We start from the raw sequence: 21,261 nt of genomic DNA on the forward strand, positions 1-21,261 counted from the left end.
TAACCGATTCATTTTTTAAAACTTGGACCGGAGTCCCGGTTTTAATCCGAATCGCCTCGAAACTTACCCCAAATTTTCTCAAACTTTTACCATATTTAAAACACATCCTACAGCCCCTAAACCACTCCTTCCAGCCCTCAAATACCCACGAAAACAGCCCCAACAATCGCTGGAAATTTCCAACAGCCCTCCCTTCAAACCCTAATCACATACTTTCCATACACTCCTAGCCTTCAACCACCGGGTTAGGCTACGAACCAACCACCCCTTGACCACCCTAGGACCCTACTGGATCAGCTAGACCCACGGCCACAGCCCCATGCACGATACACTAAGCCTACGACCGCTAGACACCGAAGGAGCACTAAGCGACCAATTCTGCACTCACCACCCGATCTCTCTTGAGGGTTGGTTCCAGCAGGTGCCGAGCCCTTCCAGGCCCTGTCTCAGACCCACCAGGGTTCGATCCATGGCGCGGATGAGTCCTTGCACTGCTGGTCTAACCCTTGCACGCAATCTCCCCCAAACCGAGCCAAATATTTGACACCACTCTCGATCTACACCATGATTCAACCAACACCGACTCCAACCTATTTCCTCTATACCACGACATGATTTGGCTCTTAGCACTAGCAACCGACATCCCCCTTGAACAGCAACATGAAAATCGTGAGAACATGCAAGGAAAAATCGAGTTTTTATGTCAAACTATTCGCAAAACATTAGTACATGATAGTTCCGATGCATGCTCGGGAAAACACACGTATAAAAACATAAAAGTAGCGTAAATGATGAGCAAGGAAGATACGTGGCGTGCCTTGATGTATATGAAAGAAAACTTTGAAGAACCGTGTGAAGGGAAGGACACCAGATGCAAACACACATATAACAACATAAAAGTGGCGTGAATGATGAGCAAGGAAGACATGTGGCATGCCTTGATGTATATGAACGAAAACTTTGAAGAACCGCGCGAAGGGAAGGCACAAGAGGAATTTCTTGCAATAAAATTGCTATGGCTGATGCTTTGCAGAAGGGAGGCTGCTGAAATCGAGAGGAAACTGATGGGGATGGGGTGTGTCGGCTGGTGGGGGGCTAGGGTTAGGTTAAATATTAGTTAGATGCTAGGTTTAGGTTTGAATAAAGGGTTAATGGGCCCTAACATAAAATAAAAGGGTAAAAAATAGATTGGGAGCCCATTAAGCTTAAAAGTAGGTCCATTAAGTCCAAACACACACCCGAGAAATATTTCATTTCGGTAATTTTTTGAAAATAATACCCGAACCCTCAAAAAGTTTTTCGTTTCAATAAAATTCACGTACCGGTTAAAAATATGCTCTGGCGGGTGAAAATACTCAACAAAGCCTATTTCTTGAAAAATACACTTAAATCATCGTATATTAATTAATAAAAATTAAATCATGTAATAAAATAATTTTTCTTGATAATTCCCCGGTCTTCGTTCCTCGTTCGAGCGCGAAATGCAACTAGAAACCCTAATGCATGCACCTTTAAAATTTCATGAAATAAAATCTATTATGCAGTAATTATGCATAAAATGCATAAAAATAATTAAACACAAATTAAATAAAAATCTTAGATTGCATGCATTCAGGTTACGTGAATTAAATTTCCTGGACCTTACAACATATGTTTGTGGATCATGTCAGAAAGGTAAGTAAACCCATGTTCCGCACCAAGTGTGGCAACATTTTGGAACAACACGATGTCTTGATCTTTTACACATGGATCTTATGGGTCTAATGGAAGTGGAAATCCTGGGTGGTGAGAAGTATTTCTTTGTTTGTGTTGATGATTTCTCACATTTTATATGGGTGAGCTTTCTTAGAGAGATATAAAACACATTTGATGAGTTTAAGAAATTACATGCAATATTTAATAATCTTCATAATTTGAGGGTTTGTAAGATCAGAACCGAGCATGATAAGGAGTTCGAGAACTCACATTTTGCATTTTTGTGTGTTAAGAGAGGCATAACTCATTAATTTTTAGCCCCAAAGACTCCCAAACATAAAGGAATAGCCGAGAGAAAGAATCGAACCTTGCAAGTGATTGATCGAGTCATGCTGAGTTTTAAAAATATTCAAAATATTTTTGGGCTGAGACCTTAAACACATCATGTCATATCTCAAATTGTGTGTATTTAAGGAGTTGTTCCACTATGACTTCCTTGAGATTATCATGAGAAATAGGCAAACATGAAATATTTTCATGTCTTTGGATGTATATGCTGTGTGTTGAATGACCAAGATCATCTTGCTAATTTTGATTCTAAAAGTGACAAATGTTTGTTTCTTGGATATTCTACCAATAGTCGTGCATATCGAATTATTAATTTAAGAACTAGACCGACTATAGATCCATTAATGTTGTGTTTGATGATCTTGCAGATCTGGCAGGTAAGACAATCGATGATGATGTAGATGGACTGCTAGATACATCTGAGTCACTAGTCGGAACATATGTTGAGCCAGATGTTGCAACACCCAGCACAACATTACCTCTGAATGAGACAGAAAGAGTGGATGATAAAGAAGATAATGATACATTGATCAATGATGGAAAAAATATTCCCAATAAAATTCAGAAGAATCATCCATCATCACAGATAATTGGAGAAGTATATGTAGGCATGTAAACTAGAAGAAATGAGAAAGTGGAGTATCGAAAATTGATTGGCATGAGTTCCGTGTAATTGCAGGTAAGTGACTTATGCTTTGTGTCACACGTTGAACCAAAAAAGATTAATGACACATTAAAAGATGAATTTTGGTTCAATGCTATGCATGAAAAACTTCAGCAGTTTGTCCGTAAGATATGTGAGATTTAGTTCCAAGACCTGAAAATACTAATTTAATTGGAACCAAATAGATTTTTAAGAAAAAAAACTGATGAATCAGATAATGTTGTTAGAAAAAAAAACACGGGTGGTTGCTCAAGGATATACACAGGTTAAGGGGGTGAATTTTGATGAAACCTTTATTCATGTAGCCTGAACTGAGTCTGTTCGATTTTTGCTTGCCATTGCATGTCATATGTGAATTAAATTGCATCAAATAGATGTGAAGAGTGCGTTTTTGAATAGCATATTGAATGAAGAAACTTATGTAAGTCAACCAAAAGGATTTGAGGATCCTCATCACTTGGACCATGTTTACAAGCTAAAGAAAGCTTTCTATGGACTGAAACAGGCTCCAAGAGCATTGTATGGTAGGTTGATATAATACTTGCTTAACATTGGCTTCAAACGAAGTGAGGTTGATAAAAACCCTTTTTATTCAAATGTTAAAACATGATATTCTGATTTGTTAAGTTTATGTGGACGAAATTATTTTTGGTGCCTCTTCACAAAAGCTTGTTCATGATTTTGTTAAATGCACGTCTTCTACATTTAAGATGAGCATAGTAGGAGAATTAAGCTTCTTTCTGGGGTTTCAAATTAAACAACTTCATAATGGTATCTTTCTGTGTCAATCTAAGTTTGATAAGAATTTGGTCAAGAAATTTTCAAATAAGAACATTAAGCACATGAAAACTCATATCGAGTCTAGTGAAAAGTTGTCTAGAGATGATGCTGACAAACGTATTGACAATACTCTGTACCGCAACATCATTGATAGTCTTCTTTACTCGAGTACGAGTGGCCCTGATATAATGTTCATTGTTGCAACAATACCTTACATGAATGTACTTTTATAGGCTACTAGATATATTTCATATATCATTCATCTTGTTTTGTGTAAAGTCTAGTCCATTGATGACTATTTCTTGGTATGTTCTCAATTTTTGTTCAAACTCACAATCAAGTAGTTGGGATGTTCATGTATTTCAAGATCTTGTCCATTGTGAAAATGTGACTTGGGAAATTTGAGCAAAAAGGAGAAAAGCACAAAAGAAGAGGAAAAAATCAAAAAAATATTTTAGAATAAAATGAAAAAAACTACCTAAAAGAGTCCAATGAAGACAGTTCTTCTAATGTGGGAGCTGCCACTTCTAAGTCAGAATACAAATGGAAAAAACTACCTACAAGAATCCAATGAAGAATTTTCTTCTATTGTGGGATCTACTATTTTTGAATCAAAAGAAAGTTCATGAAAGTTTTACTCAAAATCTGGAGTATTATCAGGAGGTGTTGCCACCACCAAGTACATATAGACTACAATTTGATCATTGTCTGACACTTCCTTATTATATCATACTTGAGGCATAATTAGGACATATATTCTGATTGTTACGTGATTTTATCTTGCAACAGTTCATATTTTTTACCGTTGGGTGAAAATGTAAATTTTATTGGGGAATTGAGTTTGTTTCGGGAGAAAGTTACCTTTGGAAGCCATAGCTTTTAAATGATTATCATAATTGAACAAATTCACTATTTCTGATTAACTTATCTCTCAACTCATACTCCCATCATTCTCATCATTCATCTGTGCAAGTTCATGATGTGATTCTTGCGATTTCACTCTTTGATTCGATCCCTATGTTGTTTTAATCTATAATCACATATATTTTATCTCAAATGGAAAGATGTGCTGTACGATCCCCTTGATATCTGCAGCGAGATGACATAAATTTTGGGTGTTCCACCAAGTGTGACAACACCACCCATATAAACACCTACTGTTGAGAACCTCCAATTGTTTGTTTTCGAAGAAGATCATATTTCGATTGAAACCATTGCCCCTGGAGAATCGGGCAAAGCAATTGATGTTGACAACCCATCAGATTATGAGGCGTCAGTGTAGAGTTTTTCCTCCTCGTCCATCTCTAAGAAATCAAAGAGACAAGCAGGGTATGACCCTGACTTTGTCCCATCCAAGAAATTTAAAGATCTTCCTCCCCCAAAAACCTTTTGGACCCCGATTTCTCTTCTGAAGATGACTCGAATGATGAAGATTTTGAACCTGTTGTTTTCGCAAAGAACACAACATCTTCGTCTGTTACTGTTCAATAATCTCCTGAAGAAGAACCAAAGGATGTTTCATGACCTAGTGATCCTGTTGATTCCACTCATCAATCCTTGGCTGAGTTTCTTGCTGGCTTAAAAGAGAAAAATAAACAAAGAAAAACGCCTCCGATGATAAAGAGCCCGATTGGGAGATGCTACAAGAATTTGATGACAATCACCCTAACCGTTCTGACAGCTCCTCTTCTGAATCTGATTTTGAGTCTAAGGAACATACTGATGACGATGAGTCACAAGATAGTCATGGTGAAGAAAGTGAGTCTATTGATGATGTTGCTGATGATGCTAATGGTTGCTGATGTTGAAGTTGATGTGGTCAACACCAAATACATTATTGACTTTGTGGGCTATGATGTGAGCAAGTCCTTCTTCACAAAGTTCTACTCTGAATCTGCTTTAGTTTTGTGGCCATTGTATATCAATAGAAAATTTATCGATGAAATATTGATGTGGAGGCTATGGACAACATAATCTGACTATTTTCTTCAAAGATTGATGAATGTTTGTTACTATAACCTCTGTGACTCCCTATGCCAGAAGGCACGTTCTGGAATTTTACTGCAATCTCCTATCCATTGTTGGATATAAAAGTTCAGTGAAGTTTGGCAGGGTGTGTTCGTGACATGATTTTCAATTTTAATCTCACAGTGATAAATGTCTTATATAACACCCTTACTAGAGAAGAAGAAGATGAAGTTGCACCTGACTTCAATGTCATTGTTGATGCTCTCACTGGAAGACTAATCAACAATGTGTTTTCCAATCATCCCAAAAATTTCATTCTATTCTGTTTTGCACAAAACCACAATCAGAAATTAGACTCTCTCCACCAACACTACAATGTTTACTAAACGTCAGGCCATAATTCTCTACATGATTGGTACTGGTAGTGCCAATTTCAATTTTGGTTAGATGATATTCAACACAGTTATACAGTTTGCCGATGGATGATTCAAATCCACCAAGCTCCTTTTTCCTTCCTTCATCTATAGGATTTTGGAGTTCCGAGGATTTTTGAAGGATGTAGATGAAGAAATTTCTGATGTGCGTGACCAACTGAAGATAGCACCTGCATATTTCAAAGGAAACCGGAAAATAGATCTTCCATGGTCTACATATGGAAAAGACTTCTGAGTATGTTGTGCTCTCTACCTCCCATATTCAAACCCAAATAGTTTTTGGTCGGCAACAAATTTAGACCGCAAGAGAGGTTATTGCATTTTATGAGCTCAAGTGGTTGAGTTTGAATTGTTGGAATTAGAAATCCATTCATTTGCTTAACAAAAAAAAGGAGTAACAAATGTGAATGCAAAAAATGGATAAATCTAATGTTAATCTTGATTATAATCATGATGGAGATACTGTTGGACTAGACGTTCCATAGTTTGTTTGGTTTTTTTTATTGTTTTATCTTTGAGTTTTTAGTCATATTTGCTTAGTTATCTTTTTCTGTTAATAAAATTTCTGATTGTTTTGGTTTACGTGTTACAACATATATTTAACAACACTGTACTAACATGTTTGAATTCAAGGAGAGATAAATATCTAACTCAAGGGGAGTTATTATAAATACAGAGATAATGCATATAAGAAAGATAATATCATTTTTGGATGTTTTTTCCAGAAACGCAAAAAGGGGATATTGAAATGAATAATTTATTTCTTAATTAAATTTTTCTTGTTGATAATATTGTGATATTAACATATGGAGTTTTGCGTTTATAGACTAATAAAATTTTCTAGATATTAATATATATGATAAAATTTTCTAGAGTATTGATATTTATGATAAGATCTCTAGATATTATACTATTATTCAAAAGAATTTATTTCCTAATAAAATTTTTGTTTTCACATTTGTATATGACTCTATACAAAGAATAAATTCTAGGACAAAGGAAATTTATAAATAAAATATCATTGTTGCTGCGCACGTGTGGCTTTTTGGAGTTGAAGGAAAGCAGTGAAACGCCGCAAGAAGAGTAAAGAATCACGTCAGTGAATTAATTAAGAGCTCAAGTGAAGGTGTATTGAAGCGTTGTCGTAAAGTGTTAATAACATTCAATCACAATACATAATCATTGTTTTGATTAGTGTGTTTGTTGCATCCGTAATTTTGATTATACGGTTTGGAATATGCTTGGATGCATTTTATTCCCATACTTGTTAAGGAGTTAGTTTTTATTTAGTTTATTAGTATTAATTTTTGTAAACTAATAAGTTTTCTAATGAATCGTTTTACCTTAAGACACCACACAAATATAAACATAAGTATTTATATTTGTGGATGATTTATTCTATCTTACTTTAAAAGTTTATTTGTGTGTTTAATTAATACATTTCGCTTCACGTTGTGAATAGATGTTACCACACATGCACACAACATTTAATTCTGATACACATAATATTAATATTTTTGTCCTTCTATTTTAAACAATTCTTTCAATATTCAATGTTGAAGAATTTTTAAATTTAAATATAATACAAATTAAGTATTTCCTTACTTCTTATTCAATTTTCCTTCCAACAAATTTGCAGGAAATGGAAGCCAAACACCACTTTCCACTACAATTTACCAATCCTTTTCTTTTTCTGTCTCGCACTAAATTTCTCAACATATTCGCAGTATAATACCTAAGAAAACACGTTATTTTTGTTAGAACAAAACTGGTGTTAGGAAAAAATGTGGTTGATGAAGTTTCAGAGTGGCTAACGGTGTTAGAAGATGGCTCCGTCGGCAGGACATGGACTGGACCGGACCGTCGGAAGTAAAGTTCATGTCGGACCCCATACCGCCATAAGGCCTTGTTATGGACGGTATTGCCGTAGCTGATGTCACCGCCGATAAGTATCCAGCTTAAAACTTTGTATTTACCTACCGGAGAAACAAGATGACGACTTGAAGAAACTCCCCATTTTGCTGCACTTCCACGACGGAGGATTCTGCATTAGCCAGCCCGATTGGTACATGTATTATGATGTTCACACGGGCCTAGCACGCGCAGCAAGAGCAGTCATGGTGTCCGTCTACCTCCGCCGTGCACCGGAGCACCGCCTCCATGCAGCCTACGACGCCGCCCTCGAGGCCCTCCACTGGCTCCGCTCCGTCGCGCACGGCGAGTCCCATGAGCCCTGGCTCAATGACCACGTGGATTTCGGACGGGTTTTTCTCATCGGTGACAGCTCCGGTGAGAACATAGTCCACCACGTGGGCGGCGTGTGCAGGCCAGGAGGACTTGAGCTCATCAGCAGTCGCCGGTGCCATGCCAATCCACCCATGATTCTGCCGCGGGGAGCAAGTCAGCCGGAGACGTCGTTCCTGACGTTAGCCATGATGGACAAGTTCCAAAGCTTAGCGCTGCCGGATGGACAAGTTCCTAAGCTTAGCGCACCAAGGACCACCTGCTTGCTTGCCCAATGGGGGAGGCGGCGCAGCGGCGGCGGCACCGCTGGAGAAGCTGAATCTGCGGCGCAGCAGCGGAGAAGCTGATCTGCCGCCGTATTTGTACTGTATAGCGGAGCAGGACCTGATGTTGGACACTGAAATGGAGATGTATAAAGCCATGAAAAAGGCGAAGAAAGATGCGGAGATGTTGGTCAGCCATGGAGTCGGGCACAGCTTTTACTTAAACAAGATTGCAGTGGATATGGATCCTAACGTTGCTGCTCAAACTCTCAAACTTTTTCAAGGGATCAAACAATTTATCCAAACCCATTGAAGCTTTGTTTTTAATAACAATTGGTGTGATTTTTTCTTGGAATTGGAATAATACTTGGAAATTTTTATTTATCTCACTTTTGGGATCATGCAATAATTTTTTATAGAATAAAAATATTCATATGCCATATTTATATCCATGATTTTTGTATTTAAACATACTCATTCAAAAAATAAATGAAATATTGTACTCTAAAGAGCAATTGCTTAATCAATATTAAAAGCTACAGACCTTTTAGATCAACCTTCTATGAATAAAACATGGTTGTACGAACAAGTTTAACAAAACTTTGAAGTGGTCTGATTTTGGACCACATGGAATTCAGATATACTACGTAATAGAATGAAAAAAACGCATTTAAGATTACCAATCCAAAAGATAAATTAAACCATTCTTAAAGAAATGCCTCATGCTCAGAAAAACTTGTGTTCAGGGCTCTGCTAGTTTTAAACGAGGAACGATGTTCATTGACTGGAGCTCCTGCAGAACGAAGCAAAGATTGATGCATACATAAAAATCACAAGCAATGACAAACTAATATACCGTCGTCGCGTAAACTTAGTTGGAAGAGTCTCGGACAAAATCACAATGTGAATATTCATTCACGCCATTTAGAGTCGTTTACATATGCCACAATGAGCTAAAAACAAGAATTTTGTAAATCAATCGCACCACCTCAAATTTAATTTTTTTTTAAAAAATACATAAATGAATCGGAACGGTGCATGATTATTACATTAATTATGGTTCATTGATTCCAAAAAAGTTTCACGACACAATTGGTAATTAATTTTTTTGAATATCACACTCATTGGTAAGAGGTGAATTGGTGTTTAATTTGGTTGGGATGAGTTTTCCACGACTTTTCGTTGGCTCGAGTTGTAAGCCTAACCAAACACCACCATAGCTTTTACCAAATAATCAAAATTCATAGAGATCAAAGAATAATTCAAGAAAAAAACTTGTAATACCTGGAATAAGAGAAAATTCATAGAGATCAAATAATAATTCAATAAAATAAAACTTGTAATACCTGGAATAAGAGTTTGCATGCGTAAGGTAACTTCATGGTTGACATTTTATCCCCACTCTTACACATTGTACAAAAGCCTGTATTTAGATTAAAGTTGTAATATCCCAGCAGACCACACTTCCGGCACACCTGCAAGCAGACTAATTAGCAATTTATGGAAAGGCGTGATTTCAAATCTTTTTCAAACCTTTCAGGAAAAACAATATGATATTGCAAGTGAAACAACATGAACGCTACATCGTGCTAAAGCAACTCGATAACATGTAATCCGTATCCCACAAAAAAACGAGCGATTTCATAATAACATTAATTATCAACGAAGCTCACCTGAACCTCAAATGGGTCACTAGAAATCATCAATCGCTCATATATCAGCATGCTAGCCCCATAGGCAATTAAGCAATCGCGCTCCATTTCTCCAACGCGAAGTCCTGCTCAATTATAAAGATCAACAAATTGTACTCACAGAATATCGATAAATTTTTAAAACAACTCGATTTCACACCTCCATTTCTACTCCTTCCTTCTGTAGGTTGTCTAGTCATCAAAACGCGAGGCCCATTTCCACGGGCATGCATTTTATCTAATACCTAAGACTCAAAAACAAAATTCAACAATCAGAAAAATCTGGCAAAGGACCTTACACTCGGTTAAATAGGCATGCAATTTTGAGGAAAAAATTCCATATTCAGGCGGAAATGACACTTTCAAAGGAGATTTGTAGATCTTTCCACAATGCAACAGCGTTGGATCGTGTAAAGTTGGTGACAAGCAATGAAAAAAAGTACATCAAACCCTAATGATACAGCAGTATATAAGAAAGGGATAGGCTGAAAACTAAGACATGAACTGAGCATCGAGAGCTCACATGCTATGACAATTAAGCCATGTTAATTTTATTTCACTTGCAGCAAATTTTCCTTGTGGAAAACCATCGATTGGGCGGATGGCATATGTGTCAGGTTGGGGTAGTTTACAGAAGACCAAGAGGTTAATTCTGGTAGGTTAAAGAGAAGTGAGAAATTTCACTGCTTACCATGTGTTTCAGCTTTTGATAATAAATTGGACCCATGAAAATATACGATTGTAGTGGCTCTCCTGTGATTCCTGAAATAAGCATATAGACAAAAATCAAAGCATAAGCTCAGGAAGCCACGTTGACACAAGAAAAATCTTCAATGAGATAACTAGCATTCATGAAAATATAAAAAATCAGTGGGGTTAAAAAGAGAACAGAAGAGTGTTCACGCAATTCAGTCGTACAATAAGTATTCCACCAAAAAGGAAATGTGATTGCGAAGGTTATATTAAATATAACGCAACCTTTCACCCAAAAATATATACAAATGAAATATAATAACCTCGAGAAGGCAAAATTTTTAGAAGAAACAATTTCTAATTGTTCATACTAAAACAGTGTGCTTATATTATGAGCTGGGCGTTTTCATGAACCATGAGTGATTCTCTTTTCTTTTCAAATCTCATGAATTTTATATACCATCCATCTTTCCCTTGGTATGCAGTATGTCGTGATAAATTTATCAATTCCTGAATCCAACACTTCGTAACATATTGATGGCCTCTCGAGAGAAGAAAAGCAAGCTTTGATAAATTCAAGTCCTAATGCGATGTGCATGTTTATGATGACCAATATTACCCAAAAAATATATATACATGAGTAAGCAAAATAAAATGTATACTCTAATCTCTTAGAAGTTAACATATCCAACACACCATTACTTTCTAATTACTAGTGGGGGTGGCACATGCATTTCATGCATCACACGCAACAAAATACAGTACATGTGTGCAATTTAATCGCATAAGTTGTAACAACAGGATTACAACTTTACCAAGCCTAATATCATTGAAAATAATACTTTATCTCCAAAGGCTAAATACCAAAGATAGGAAGAAAGACCTGAATAGATGAAATCTTTGCCATTATAGCTAAAGCCATGCTTCACAAGTGTTTCGCTGCAAACATTATAAAGGGTTCTGAAATCCTGAGAAATTAATTTCAAAGTGCAAGCCATGTGTCAAGGAGGTTGATGTGGGGAGATGTAGAAAAGTGGCAGTAGAGACCTTATTGCCTCAACTTTATCTGCATGTCCACCGGGCTCTCCAAATGCACTTCCATAATGAAACCTACCGCAAGAAACTCCAGCTTTGCTACCAAGAAGTTCTAACATTTTTCCAACTGTCATTCGACTGACGATACATGACACAAGAAAAAGTTTCGAAATGTCAAGGGAGGGATTGATTTTCTAAGTTCAAGCAATCAACAGTGGACAATTTCAAATGTCTAAAATCTTGTATCATTCAGATACAAGCAGGTTTCAGATATCCACAAATAGTAGAATGATATATATTAGCAAATACAAAATAAAATAGTTTTGGTGACGAAACAAGTCCCCAATGCCACATGCCTAGTATTTAATCACTTAAAGATGACCTATTTTCCATAAGTGATCATAACAATACTTAGTCTGAAATATCTCATCAGGAAAATTTGATGTCAGTGTATTGTTACTGAAAATTTTATTACACGGCATCATAGTATGAGGTGAAGCCCCAAAGTGCATGAATCCTTAAGTTTTGCTAAAACATGAAACCATAATAACACTGTATGAGGGTCAACCTCCGCAATAAAAAAAAAAAAAAAAAAGCAAAGCCATCAAATTATGTTCCTCCCTATAGTTGCATTGAAAACTTGTGTCTGCACATTGAGATTACTATTAACGAAGAATAAGTTATATTTTAAATCAAAGGATTCTGAATTACATTTTCTCCCTTTTCCAGATTCACAAATGCACTTCCACCTCTTCAGGGTTAGTGCTCATATTCTTTACCAACAAGAAAAGGGGGAAATGGTTGACAAGAAAGGCTGGGGTATTACAAAATGGAGTAAAGACTCAAGATCCAGTTGGATATAAGATCTAAAGTAGGGAAATTAAGTAAGTACCTTGGAAATCCATGAGGATTCATGATTAAATCGGGGCATATGCCACGTTCAGAAAATGGGAAGTCTTCCTGTTGAACTATGGTACCACAAACTCCTTTTTGCCCATGACGGCTGCTAAACTTGTCACCGACCTAGTAGACAATCATTTCTTAGTCCCTCAAAAATATAAATGACGATTCAAAGAAGGAAAATTGTCACCGTGAAGCTAAATTGGTTTAGCACCTCAGGCCTACGAGTATGACGAAGCATAAATTTTATGCATAAATTGTTATTCCTGTCAGAGCAGAGTGCCACTCTATCCACCACGGCTGTCTCACCTTCAGGCCCTTTGTATTTCAGTCTACTTGGCTTATATGCACTGAATGTAGCAGAATACACCAAGAGCTGATTAGCTATCTGCTACTTATAAAGCTAAGGTTAAGCATATTGTCCGAAGATAAATAACCAACCTATCTGGCAGGCCCATATGCGATGCCACTGGCCCCCTAGTGACAGTGGGGGACTCCTTATTGATCAAGATGTCATTGGGTCGAATAATTTGTCCAGGAGCAGCTAGTCCATCATAATCCAAAATCTGCATGGAAAAAAGAAGAATTCAAATGGAAGATACTGGATTTTGATTGTACAACCTAACAAATCTGTTGGAGAGTTATATATTTGAATTGTGATAAAGTTTAATCCTATCTTAGTTAGTAGTGTAGAAAAGATTAAATTTGTTTCTGTTTTCCTTAATTTATTTTGTTTCCTAATTAGTTAGGGTTCCTTACTTGAGGGAATTATGTTTCCTTATTTGATGGAGACACGTTTATATATTTGACTGCAGATATTTTTATTGGAATAAGAAGATTATTCAGTATTGCTTCATGGTATCAGAGCCGATCTCTGTGCCCTAGCTGCACTTCTTTATTATTATTCGCCGGCCATCCTCATAACCAAATACGGCATGGCGTCACATACATCTTCGTCTGAAGTCACTTCCACCGAGGTCAATTCCCCAATCTTTTCCACCCCTGATTTCTCCTCTAATATTGTTACAACCCATAACCTCCATGGACAAAATTATCTCCAATGGTCCCAATCTGTATTCATGTATATTTGCGCTAGAGGGAAGGATGGACATCTCACCGGTGAAATTGTGGCTCCGCAGACTATGGATCCCAAACACCGATCCTGGAAGACTGATGATCATCTTGTTATGTCTTAGCTGATAAATTCCATGTAATTGAAGTTGAAAAAAATTTTGTGCTTCACAAAACAGCCAAGGACATATGGGGAGCGGTACTTGAAACATACTCAAGCACAGAAAATACCTCTGAATTGTTTGAGGTTGAGACAAGACTGTATGACCTCAAACAAGGGGATATGAGTGTCACTCGGTATTTTAACACCCTCACACGCTACTGGCTGCAACTAGACCTATATGAAGTCTATTCTTGGAAGTGTGCTGATGATTCTGCCTTGTATAAGAAGATTGTTGAGCAGAAAAGGACTGTTCGATATTTTCTTGGCCTAAATAGGGACTTAGATGAAGTCAGAGGGAGAGTCATGGGAATCAACCCTTTCCCTAACCTTAGTGAGGCTTTTGCAGACGTCGGGAGAGAGGAAAGTCGAAAGAAATTGATGCTGACAGAAAATAAGTTTGCAGTGGAAGGCTCGGCCTTATTCACTCACAATACCTCTCAACCCAATAGGTTTGGCAAGGGACGGCCTTGGTGTGACCATTGCAAGAAACTTGGTCATGTCAAGGCTACTTGCTAGAAATTACACGGCAAACCAGCAGACTGGAAGCCGTGCAAATGCTGCACCTATCACAAAGATCAGTACCGAGGTTTTGTATCCTATGCTCATATTGCCAAAAAAAAATCCTTAAAGCCAAGGATAATAGACTCAGGGGCTCGTATCACATGACTGGAGACATCAGCGTTCTCAAAAATTCTCAGTCGTGCACTAGCAATTCAGGAGTTCGAATAGCTGACGGCTCTCTATCACCTGTGGCAGGAATAGGATCAGTTCAATTGACAAAAGCATGTTGCTTTCTTCTGTCCTTTACGTTCCAAAATTGAATTGTAATTTAATTTCTATCAGTCAACTTACATGGGATCTCAACTGTGTGACCAAGTTTTATTCCAATCTTTGTGATTTTCAGGCAGTGGATTCGGGGAAGGTGATTGGTAATGCTAAGATGCATGGTGGTCTGTATTTTTTTTATAAGAAACGATATTTTATTAATCATAACATAAGAAAGAGTACATCAGCAGACCACTAGTCCACTGTCATCATAAAGCACACAATATCAAATTTATCTTAATGATACACATATTCCCAATCTCTGAATAAATCTAAAATCGAAACATTCTTAAAATCTTGATGAGTTCCAATCCACATTGCAATGTTGATCTTGATTTTTTCCCAGCACTTTTCTGTAGTTTCTTCCTTGTCATAAAAAATTCTTCGATTTCTTTCCAACCACACCGTCCAGCATATGCAATGAACAACCACTTGCCAAAAAATTCTTCCCCTGGTACCAGTAAGCTGCCCCAAATCCATATAGAATAATTCCTTTGTTGACTTAGGCATCACCCAAACCAATCAAAGCTTAGCAAAGCTCTAGCCCACAATTTGTTTGTGAATGAACAGTGGATGAGCATATGATCCTGAGTGTCTGTTTCATTTCTACACAACACACACCAGTTTGTGCACAAAGCAATTGAGGGCCATCTTTTTTGAATCCTCTCCGAGGTCGGTAGCTTACCCTGAGTTGTTGTCCAAGAAAATAGCTGGATCTTTTTTGGGACGGGAACTTTCCAAATAACATGAAAAAGAGGAAAAACGGGAAAGCGATTATGTGGAAAAAAAGAGTCATAGAAGGATCTGACAGAGAAAATACCCGAAGAATCCCCTCGCCACTCAAGAAAATCATCTACCCCTTCAACTAACCTAAAAGAATCTAAAACCCCAAGTAACTCGGACAACTGAACAATCTCCTCATCTCTCACAGCCTTTCTAAAATGAAAATCCCAGGAATGAGTAGACGTGACATCATCAAAAAGGACAAAATGAACTATAGGTAGATTGTGAATTGTTGATAGTTGAAATAAAGCTGGAAAAATATCTTTAAAAGAAGAATCCCCCCACCATCTATCCTCCCAAAATCTAATTTTGTTACCTCCTCTCACCCTAACTGAAACTCTAAGCTTAAAAGTCGGGTATAATCGGGAAATAAACTTCCATGGGCACCTGAACGTGACGTTTCTTGCCAACCCCGCATCCCACCCATTTTCTTGTAACCCATGTTTACTTACAATTATTTTCATCCACAATGTCCCTCCTTCCTCAAAAAATCTCCACCACCACTTTCCCAGCAATGCCTTGTTTCTCAATATAATATTCCCAACACCCAATCCCCATTTTTCCTTCGGTTTACACACATGGTTCCATGTGACCAAGTGGCTATGAACATCTCCATCTGCTCCATCCCATAAAAAATTTCTTGAAATCTTCTCCATCGATTCGGCTATTCCTTTAGGCACCCGGAATAAAGACATATAATAAATCGGAATATAATTCAAAACCGATAAAATCAATGTTAATCTTCCACCTTTTGACAAGAAAACTTTCTTTCAACTTGACAATTTTTTCGACATCTTAGCCACAACGGGATCCCAAAACGATACTTGTAACGGATTGCCACCCAAAGGCACGCTCAAGTACTTAATAGGCCATATCTCCTTACCACATCCCACTTGTTGTGATAACATTTCAACTTCTCCTTGATCACGGTGGATACCCAACAAAGCACTTTTTTCCCAATTGATTTTTAATCCTGACATTTCACAAAACGCTCTCACTACTTGCACCAGGAACCTGATGTGATCCTCATTCTGCACAAAGAACAGTGTGTCGTCCGCAAACTGAATGTGAGATATCTCTATCTTGTTTCTACCAACCTCGATTCCCCTTACGAGATTCCTTTCCTTTGCTTTGTCAATCAATCTCCCCAACACATCCACTACCAAATTGAACAAAAAAGGAGACAATGGGTCTCCTTGTCTAAGCCCTTTAAACGCCCTAAATTTACCTCTCGGCCTCCCATTAATCATGACAGAAAATGAGACATTCAACACACATCCTTTCATCCAAGATCTCCATCTTCTTCCAAACCCCTTTTTCATCAAAACAAAATCCAAAAAATCCCAGTTCACATTGTCGTAAGCCTTTTCGAAATCCACCTTCAAAAACCATCCTCTCTTTTTCTTTCTTCTCCCCTCTTCGAGCAATTCATTCGCTATGAGGCCACAATCTAAGATATGTCTTCCTTCAACGAAAGCATTCTGAGATACGGATATAGTATATGCTATCACAGTCTTGATCCTCGCTGATAGGACTTTCGCTATGATCTTATACAAACTTGTTGTCAGGCTTATCGGTCTAAAATCCTTCACTTTATTCGATTCAGCTTTCTTTCGTATCAAACAAATATATGTTTCATTAGTTGCTCCATTTATGATTCCGCGTTGAAAGAACTCATCAAAAACCTTCATTAGATCTCGTTTGACTATATCCCAACAATCTTGAAAAAAGGCCAAAGTAAATCCATCTGTCCCCGGACTCTTACATCCATCACACTGAAAGACTGCTTTCTTGACCTTCTTTTCCGTGAATTATTTTTCTAACTCTCGACTTAAATCATCTTCAATGGGGCACCACTCCACTCCTTCAATACCCCAACATCTCGTGTCTGTCAAACTGTACAATTCCTTAAAGAACTGTAGAATAATGGAGACAATTTCATCCTCATCTGTTGTAATAGAACCATCATTTCTTTCCAATCTATCAATGGTAGCCTTGCTCTTCCGTTGGTTTAGAAGTGAGTGAAAAAATTTTGTGTTTTGATCACCCTCTGTGATCCCCATTTGACCTTGCTTTTTTGATAATAAATTTGATTCTTTCGACGTATCAACTCTTCTAACAATAATTTTGTTTCTTTTCTTTCATTCACTACTTCTTCCGATCCCCGACCCTCACTCTCTAATTCATCCAATCTACTGATTTTTTTGCTATCTCTGCTGATTTCATTTCCACCCTCCCATAAACCTTTTCATCCCATCTTTTAATGTCACCCTTCATTGCCTCGAGTTTCATCATAAATATATATCCCTCTCATCCTTTAAACCTCGCATTATTCCACCACGATTGGGCCAAATTTTTAAAGCTTGGATGCCTCAACCACACATTCTCGAATCTAAAAGGTGTCAGACCCCACTTACTTTTTTCCAAATCAAAGACCACTCGGAAATGATCTGAGGTGATTCTTGGCAAGAGTGTTTGTCTATAACATGGATAAATTTCAGTTCATCTCACCGTGAACAAGAATCTGTCTAATATGCAACATATGGGTGAATCCCTAAAATTCGACCACGTGAACTTTCCATTCAAAAAAGGTGGATCGCACAACTCCAGTTCCTGTATCAATGTATCAAAACAGGACATGCTTGAGGTCTGTGAACGACTATTAATTTTCTCTCGTAATGATCTGACTACATTAAAATCTCCCCCCAAACACCATCTATCTCCACATAGAACCCTCAACCCTGCCATTTCATCCCAGAATTTATTTCTTAATCTCGGTTGACATGGACCATAGACCGCTGTAAACCACCAGTCGTTATGAGCATCCTTTTGAATATGAATTGAAACCGAGAACTCCCCAATCAAATTATCCTTGACTGAGATGACCCTTGGATCCCACATAATCAGAATTCCCCCTGACCGACCAACTACAGGTAAAGTGACCTACTCCACAAACCTCGACTTCCATATACTTGCAATAAATCTCCTATCCACCACCTCTCTTTTAATTTCCTGCAACACTACTAATTCTGGTCTTTCTTTGGCAAGAACAGCACGTATGAATCCCCGACGTGTAGCTGAACCGCCCTCTCTAATGTTCCATGAAACAATTTTCATCGATTCACTTCAGCAGCCCCTGTATTTTCTCTGCACCTGCATTCATGACTCTCCATCATCCTTCATGTCTTCTTTGATATTCGAAAATTCCACCTTCTCTACACCCATCTTATTTAAACACTCATTTTCAACTACCCTCTTAAGATCCTCCATCACCAGTCCCACGCTTATCGAACCTGCAACCAACCCGCATTGCGGCCCTAAGGAAATGTTTCCCGATATACCCAACTTTTCAACCGATGGTGTAATTCCCACCCCACCCTTATTCTCTACCTCTCCCACCAACCCCCCTATTGAATCTGACAAGGAAAGAGAATGAAAAGAAGATTGATCAGGATAAGAAATATTGGGTATATTGCAAACCTTACTCGGAGAATCTTCAAAAAAGTCTCCCAAATCATCAAACTCTAGTGAGTGCATTGTCGACTTGTTCGGATGTTCAGAGATATGACTGTCAGCTTCACTAGATTCACAACCTTCGTCTGATATATCTTCCCTCCCTCCTTGATTTAATTTTTCCTCCCAATTTGCATCATCACCATCTAGTATATCTATATCATCCTCGATGAGTGATATCTTTGAAGCTTCTCCCTTTCGCACATAAATGATTCATGATGTGACTTGATATGTTTCCTACGATAGACATGCTCAAACTTCCTTTCTTTGGGATTACTCTCCATCTCTCTTTCTGGATGGCCTGATTTTTGTGCCGGTGAGACGTTCACAGATTCAATCGTCCCTTTATGAAAATCATTTTCAATTTTCGGCTTTAACTTTTTGAGAATCTTGATTTTCTTCCCTCGATACCATGGTTCAGATACGCAACTTCGACCACCTGAATTTTCCAAACTGCCCATGTTCTGTTGTCCTTTGGTTTGTTTTTTGTTGTCCATCTTCAAAAATTCACCCTTCTGATTATGATCTGCAGATTCTTCTTCATTTGTCATTAGCTGAAGTTCGGTGTCATCCGAACCTATTTTTTGAATGTCATTTGTAGGTGCTGCATTTGTATATGTTCCTTTGAGTTCTTTCGCTCTACCCCATCCCGCCAGTACTCTAGCTCCATTAACCACCACTTGTGTATAAGATCTTTTTTCATAAATATCATATGCTGTTAAGTTCACCGAATCCACTATAATGCGAATAATCATAGGACCTCTTTGAGTTTGGTCTTCATATTTCTATTGATGAACCCGCCTTCAATTCCCACTACTTTGATTTTTGCTGCCGACAAATCTTTGAGTAGAATAGTGTCTTGACTGATGCTCAACAAGCCTCCACATTGCTCACCAATATTTTTGAAGAGATCTGTGGACCATAAGTCCCAAGGTATCCCCAATAAAAGCACCCAACTATTGCAACATTCGAAAACTTCTTCTTCACTGTTGATTTGCTGATTCCATCTCTCAAATGACAAGGTAACTTTATTTTCCAGAAAGCATTTCTTCAATCGCAAATAGAAGGATGCATCCTCTTCGTTGCCTGGCCACCATACTGCTTTGTTGGCTGGGAATGAGAATAATTCAATCTTTCTCTGGACAGCCTTCCCAAGGGTAGTAGCACCAAATCCCACGATATGTTGACACAATCCCTTGTAATGATGAGAGCTTTACTCCAATCCTTAGCCATACATGCTGGTAATTGATCAAAAGTGGCAGCTTCTGTAATCATCCGTATTAATGAAACTCGAACTAAATTTTCCACGCTTTTGTGCTTGATTATATAGGAAAATTGTTTCCCATTTATTCATTAATAAACGTTCAAGCGTTTATCAATGTGAAATTTGTCAATTTTCCAAGCTTACAAGAAGTATGTATCCGAGCTTACAATACAAACCTTCATCTCCATTCTCTATCATTCACAGTGATATTTGGGGACCCTCATGCATCAAGAATATCAATGGGGATAGGTGGTTTGTTACATTCATAGATGACCACACAAGAATTACTTGGACCTTTCTCATGAACGAAAAATCAGAAACATCCATAATTTTTCAATCCTTTCACTCCATGATATCCACCCAATTTCAAAGCAAGATTCAATTTCTTAAGACCGAAAATATTAAGGATTACTTCAATTCTATTCTTGGATCTTATCTCTCCAATCATGGTATCATTCACATAAGTTTTTGTGTGGACACCCCGCAACAAAATGGGGTAGCAGAAAGAAAAAATAAACAATTACTCGATGCTGCTCGTGCCATCATGTTCACCAACAATGTTTTAAATATGGGGGAAAGCCATTCTTACTGCCACCTACCTCATCAATAGGATGCCAAGTCGAGTCCTAAAATTTCAAATCCCTCGTAAGACACTTTTTAATGCCTATCCTCACTTCAGTCATTTTCCTCGGATCTACCACTCAAAGTTTTTGATGTTCCTCATTTGTTCACATTCACCAACATCATCGCACCAAATTTGATCCAAGATCCCTTTTAAGTGTATATTTATTGGATACTCCTCCAACCAAAAAAGTTACAAGTGTTACTCTCCAATCACTCGAAGAGTATACAATTAGTGCTAAGGAAGTAACAAGGGGAAAGCCAGTTGGACCACATGAGAAATCAATTGAGGTATGAAAGTGTCTA

General features: G+C 37.7%; 1 protein-coding gene and 1 pseudogene across 2 annotated transcripts in view; one reads left to right on the top strand and one right to left on the bottom strand.

The window, feature by feature from the left end:
• Window positions 1-5,233: 5,233 nt before the first annotated feature.
• On the top strand, window positions 5,234-8,797 carry LOC142554573 (putative carboxylesterase 12; annotated as a pseudogene).
• Window positions 8,798-8,886: 89 nt separating this feature from the next.
• The window catches only part of LOC142553750 (DNA-directed RNA polymerase III subunit 2), a 34,141-nt gene continuing 21,766 nt past the window's right edge, over window positions 8,887-21,261 (bottom strand). For both annotated transcript variants that reach the window (XM_075664220.1, XM_075664221.1), the window contains 10 exons: window positions 13,157-13,281; window positions 12,930-13,065; window positions 12,708-12,838; window positions 11,828-11,953; window positions 11,664-11,719; window positions 10,779-10,849; window positions 10,248-10,332; window positions 10,070-10,173; window positions 9,743-9,871; window positions 8,887-9,189 (listed from right to left, as the gene is read on the bottom strand). In XM_075664220.1, the coding sequence (XP_075520335.1) occupies window positions 9,139-9,189; window positions 9,743-9,871; window positions 10,070-10,173; window positions 10,248-10,332; window positions 10,779-10,849; window positions 11,664-11,719; window positions 11,828-11,953; window positions 12,708-12,838; window positions 12,930-13,065; window positions 13,157-13,281 (1,014 nt within the window). In that variant the 3' untranslated portion in view covers window positions 8,887-9,138. The remainder of the gene's footprint in view (window positions 9,190-9,742; window positions 9,872-10,069; window positions 10,174-10,247; window positions 10,333-10,778; window positions 10,850-11,663; window positions 11,720-11,827; window positions 11,954-12,707; window positions 12,839-12,929; window positions 13,066-13,156; window positions 13,282-21,261) is intronic.

The sequence above is a fragment of the Primulina tabacum genome, chromosome 8 (assembly GCF_025594145.1).
Source record: "Primulina tabacum isolate GXHZ01 chromosome 8, ASM2559414v2, whole genome shotgun sequence".
Lineage (NCBI taxonomy): Eukaryota > Viridiplantae > Streptophyta > Magnoliopsida > Lamiales > Gesneriaceae > Primulina > Primulina tabacum.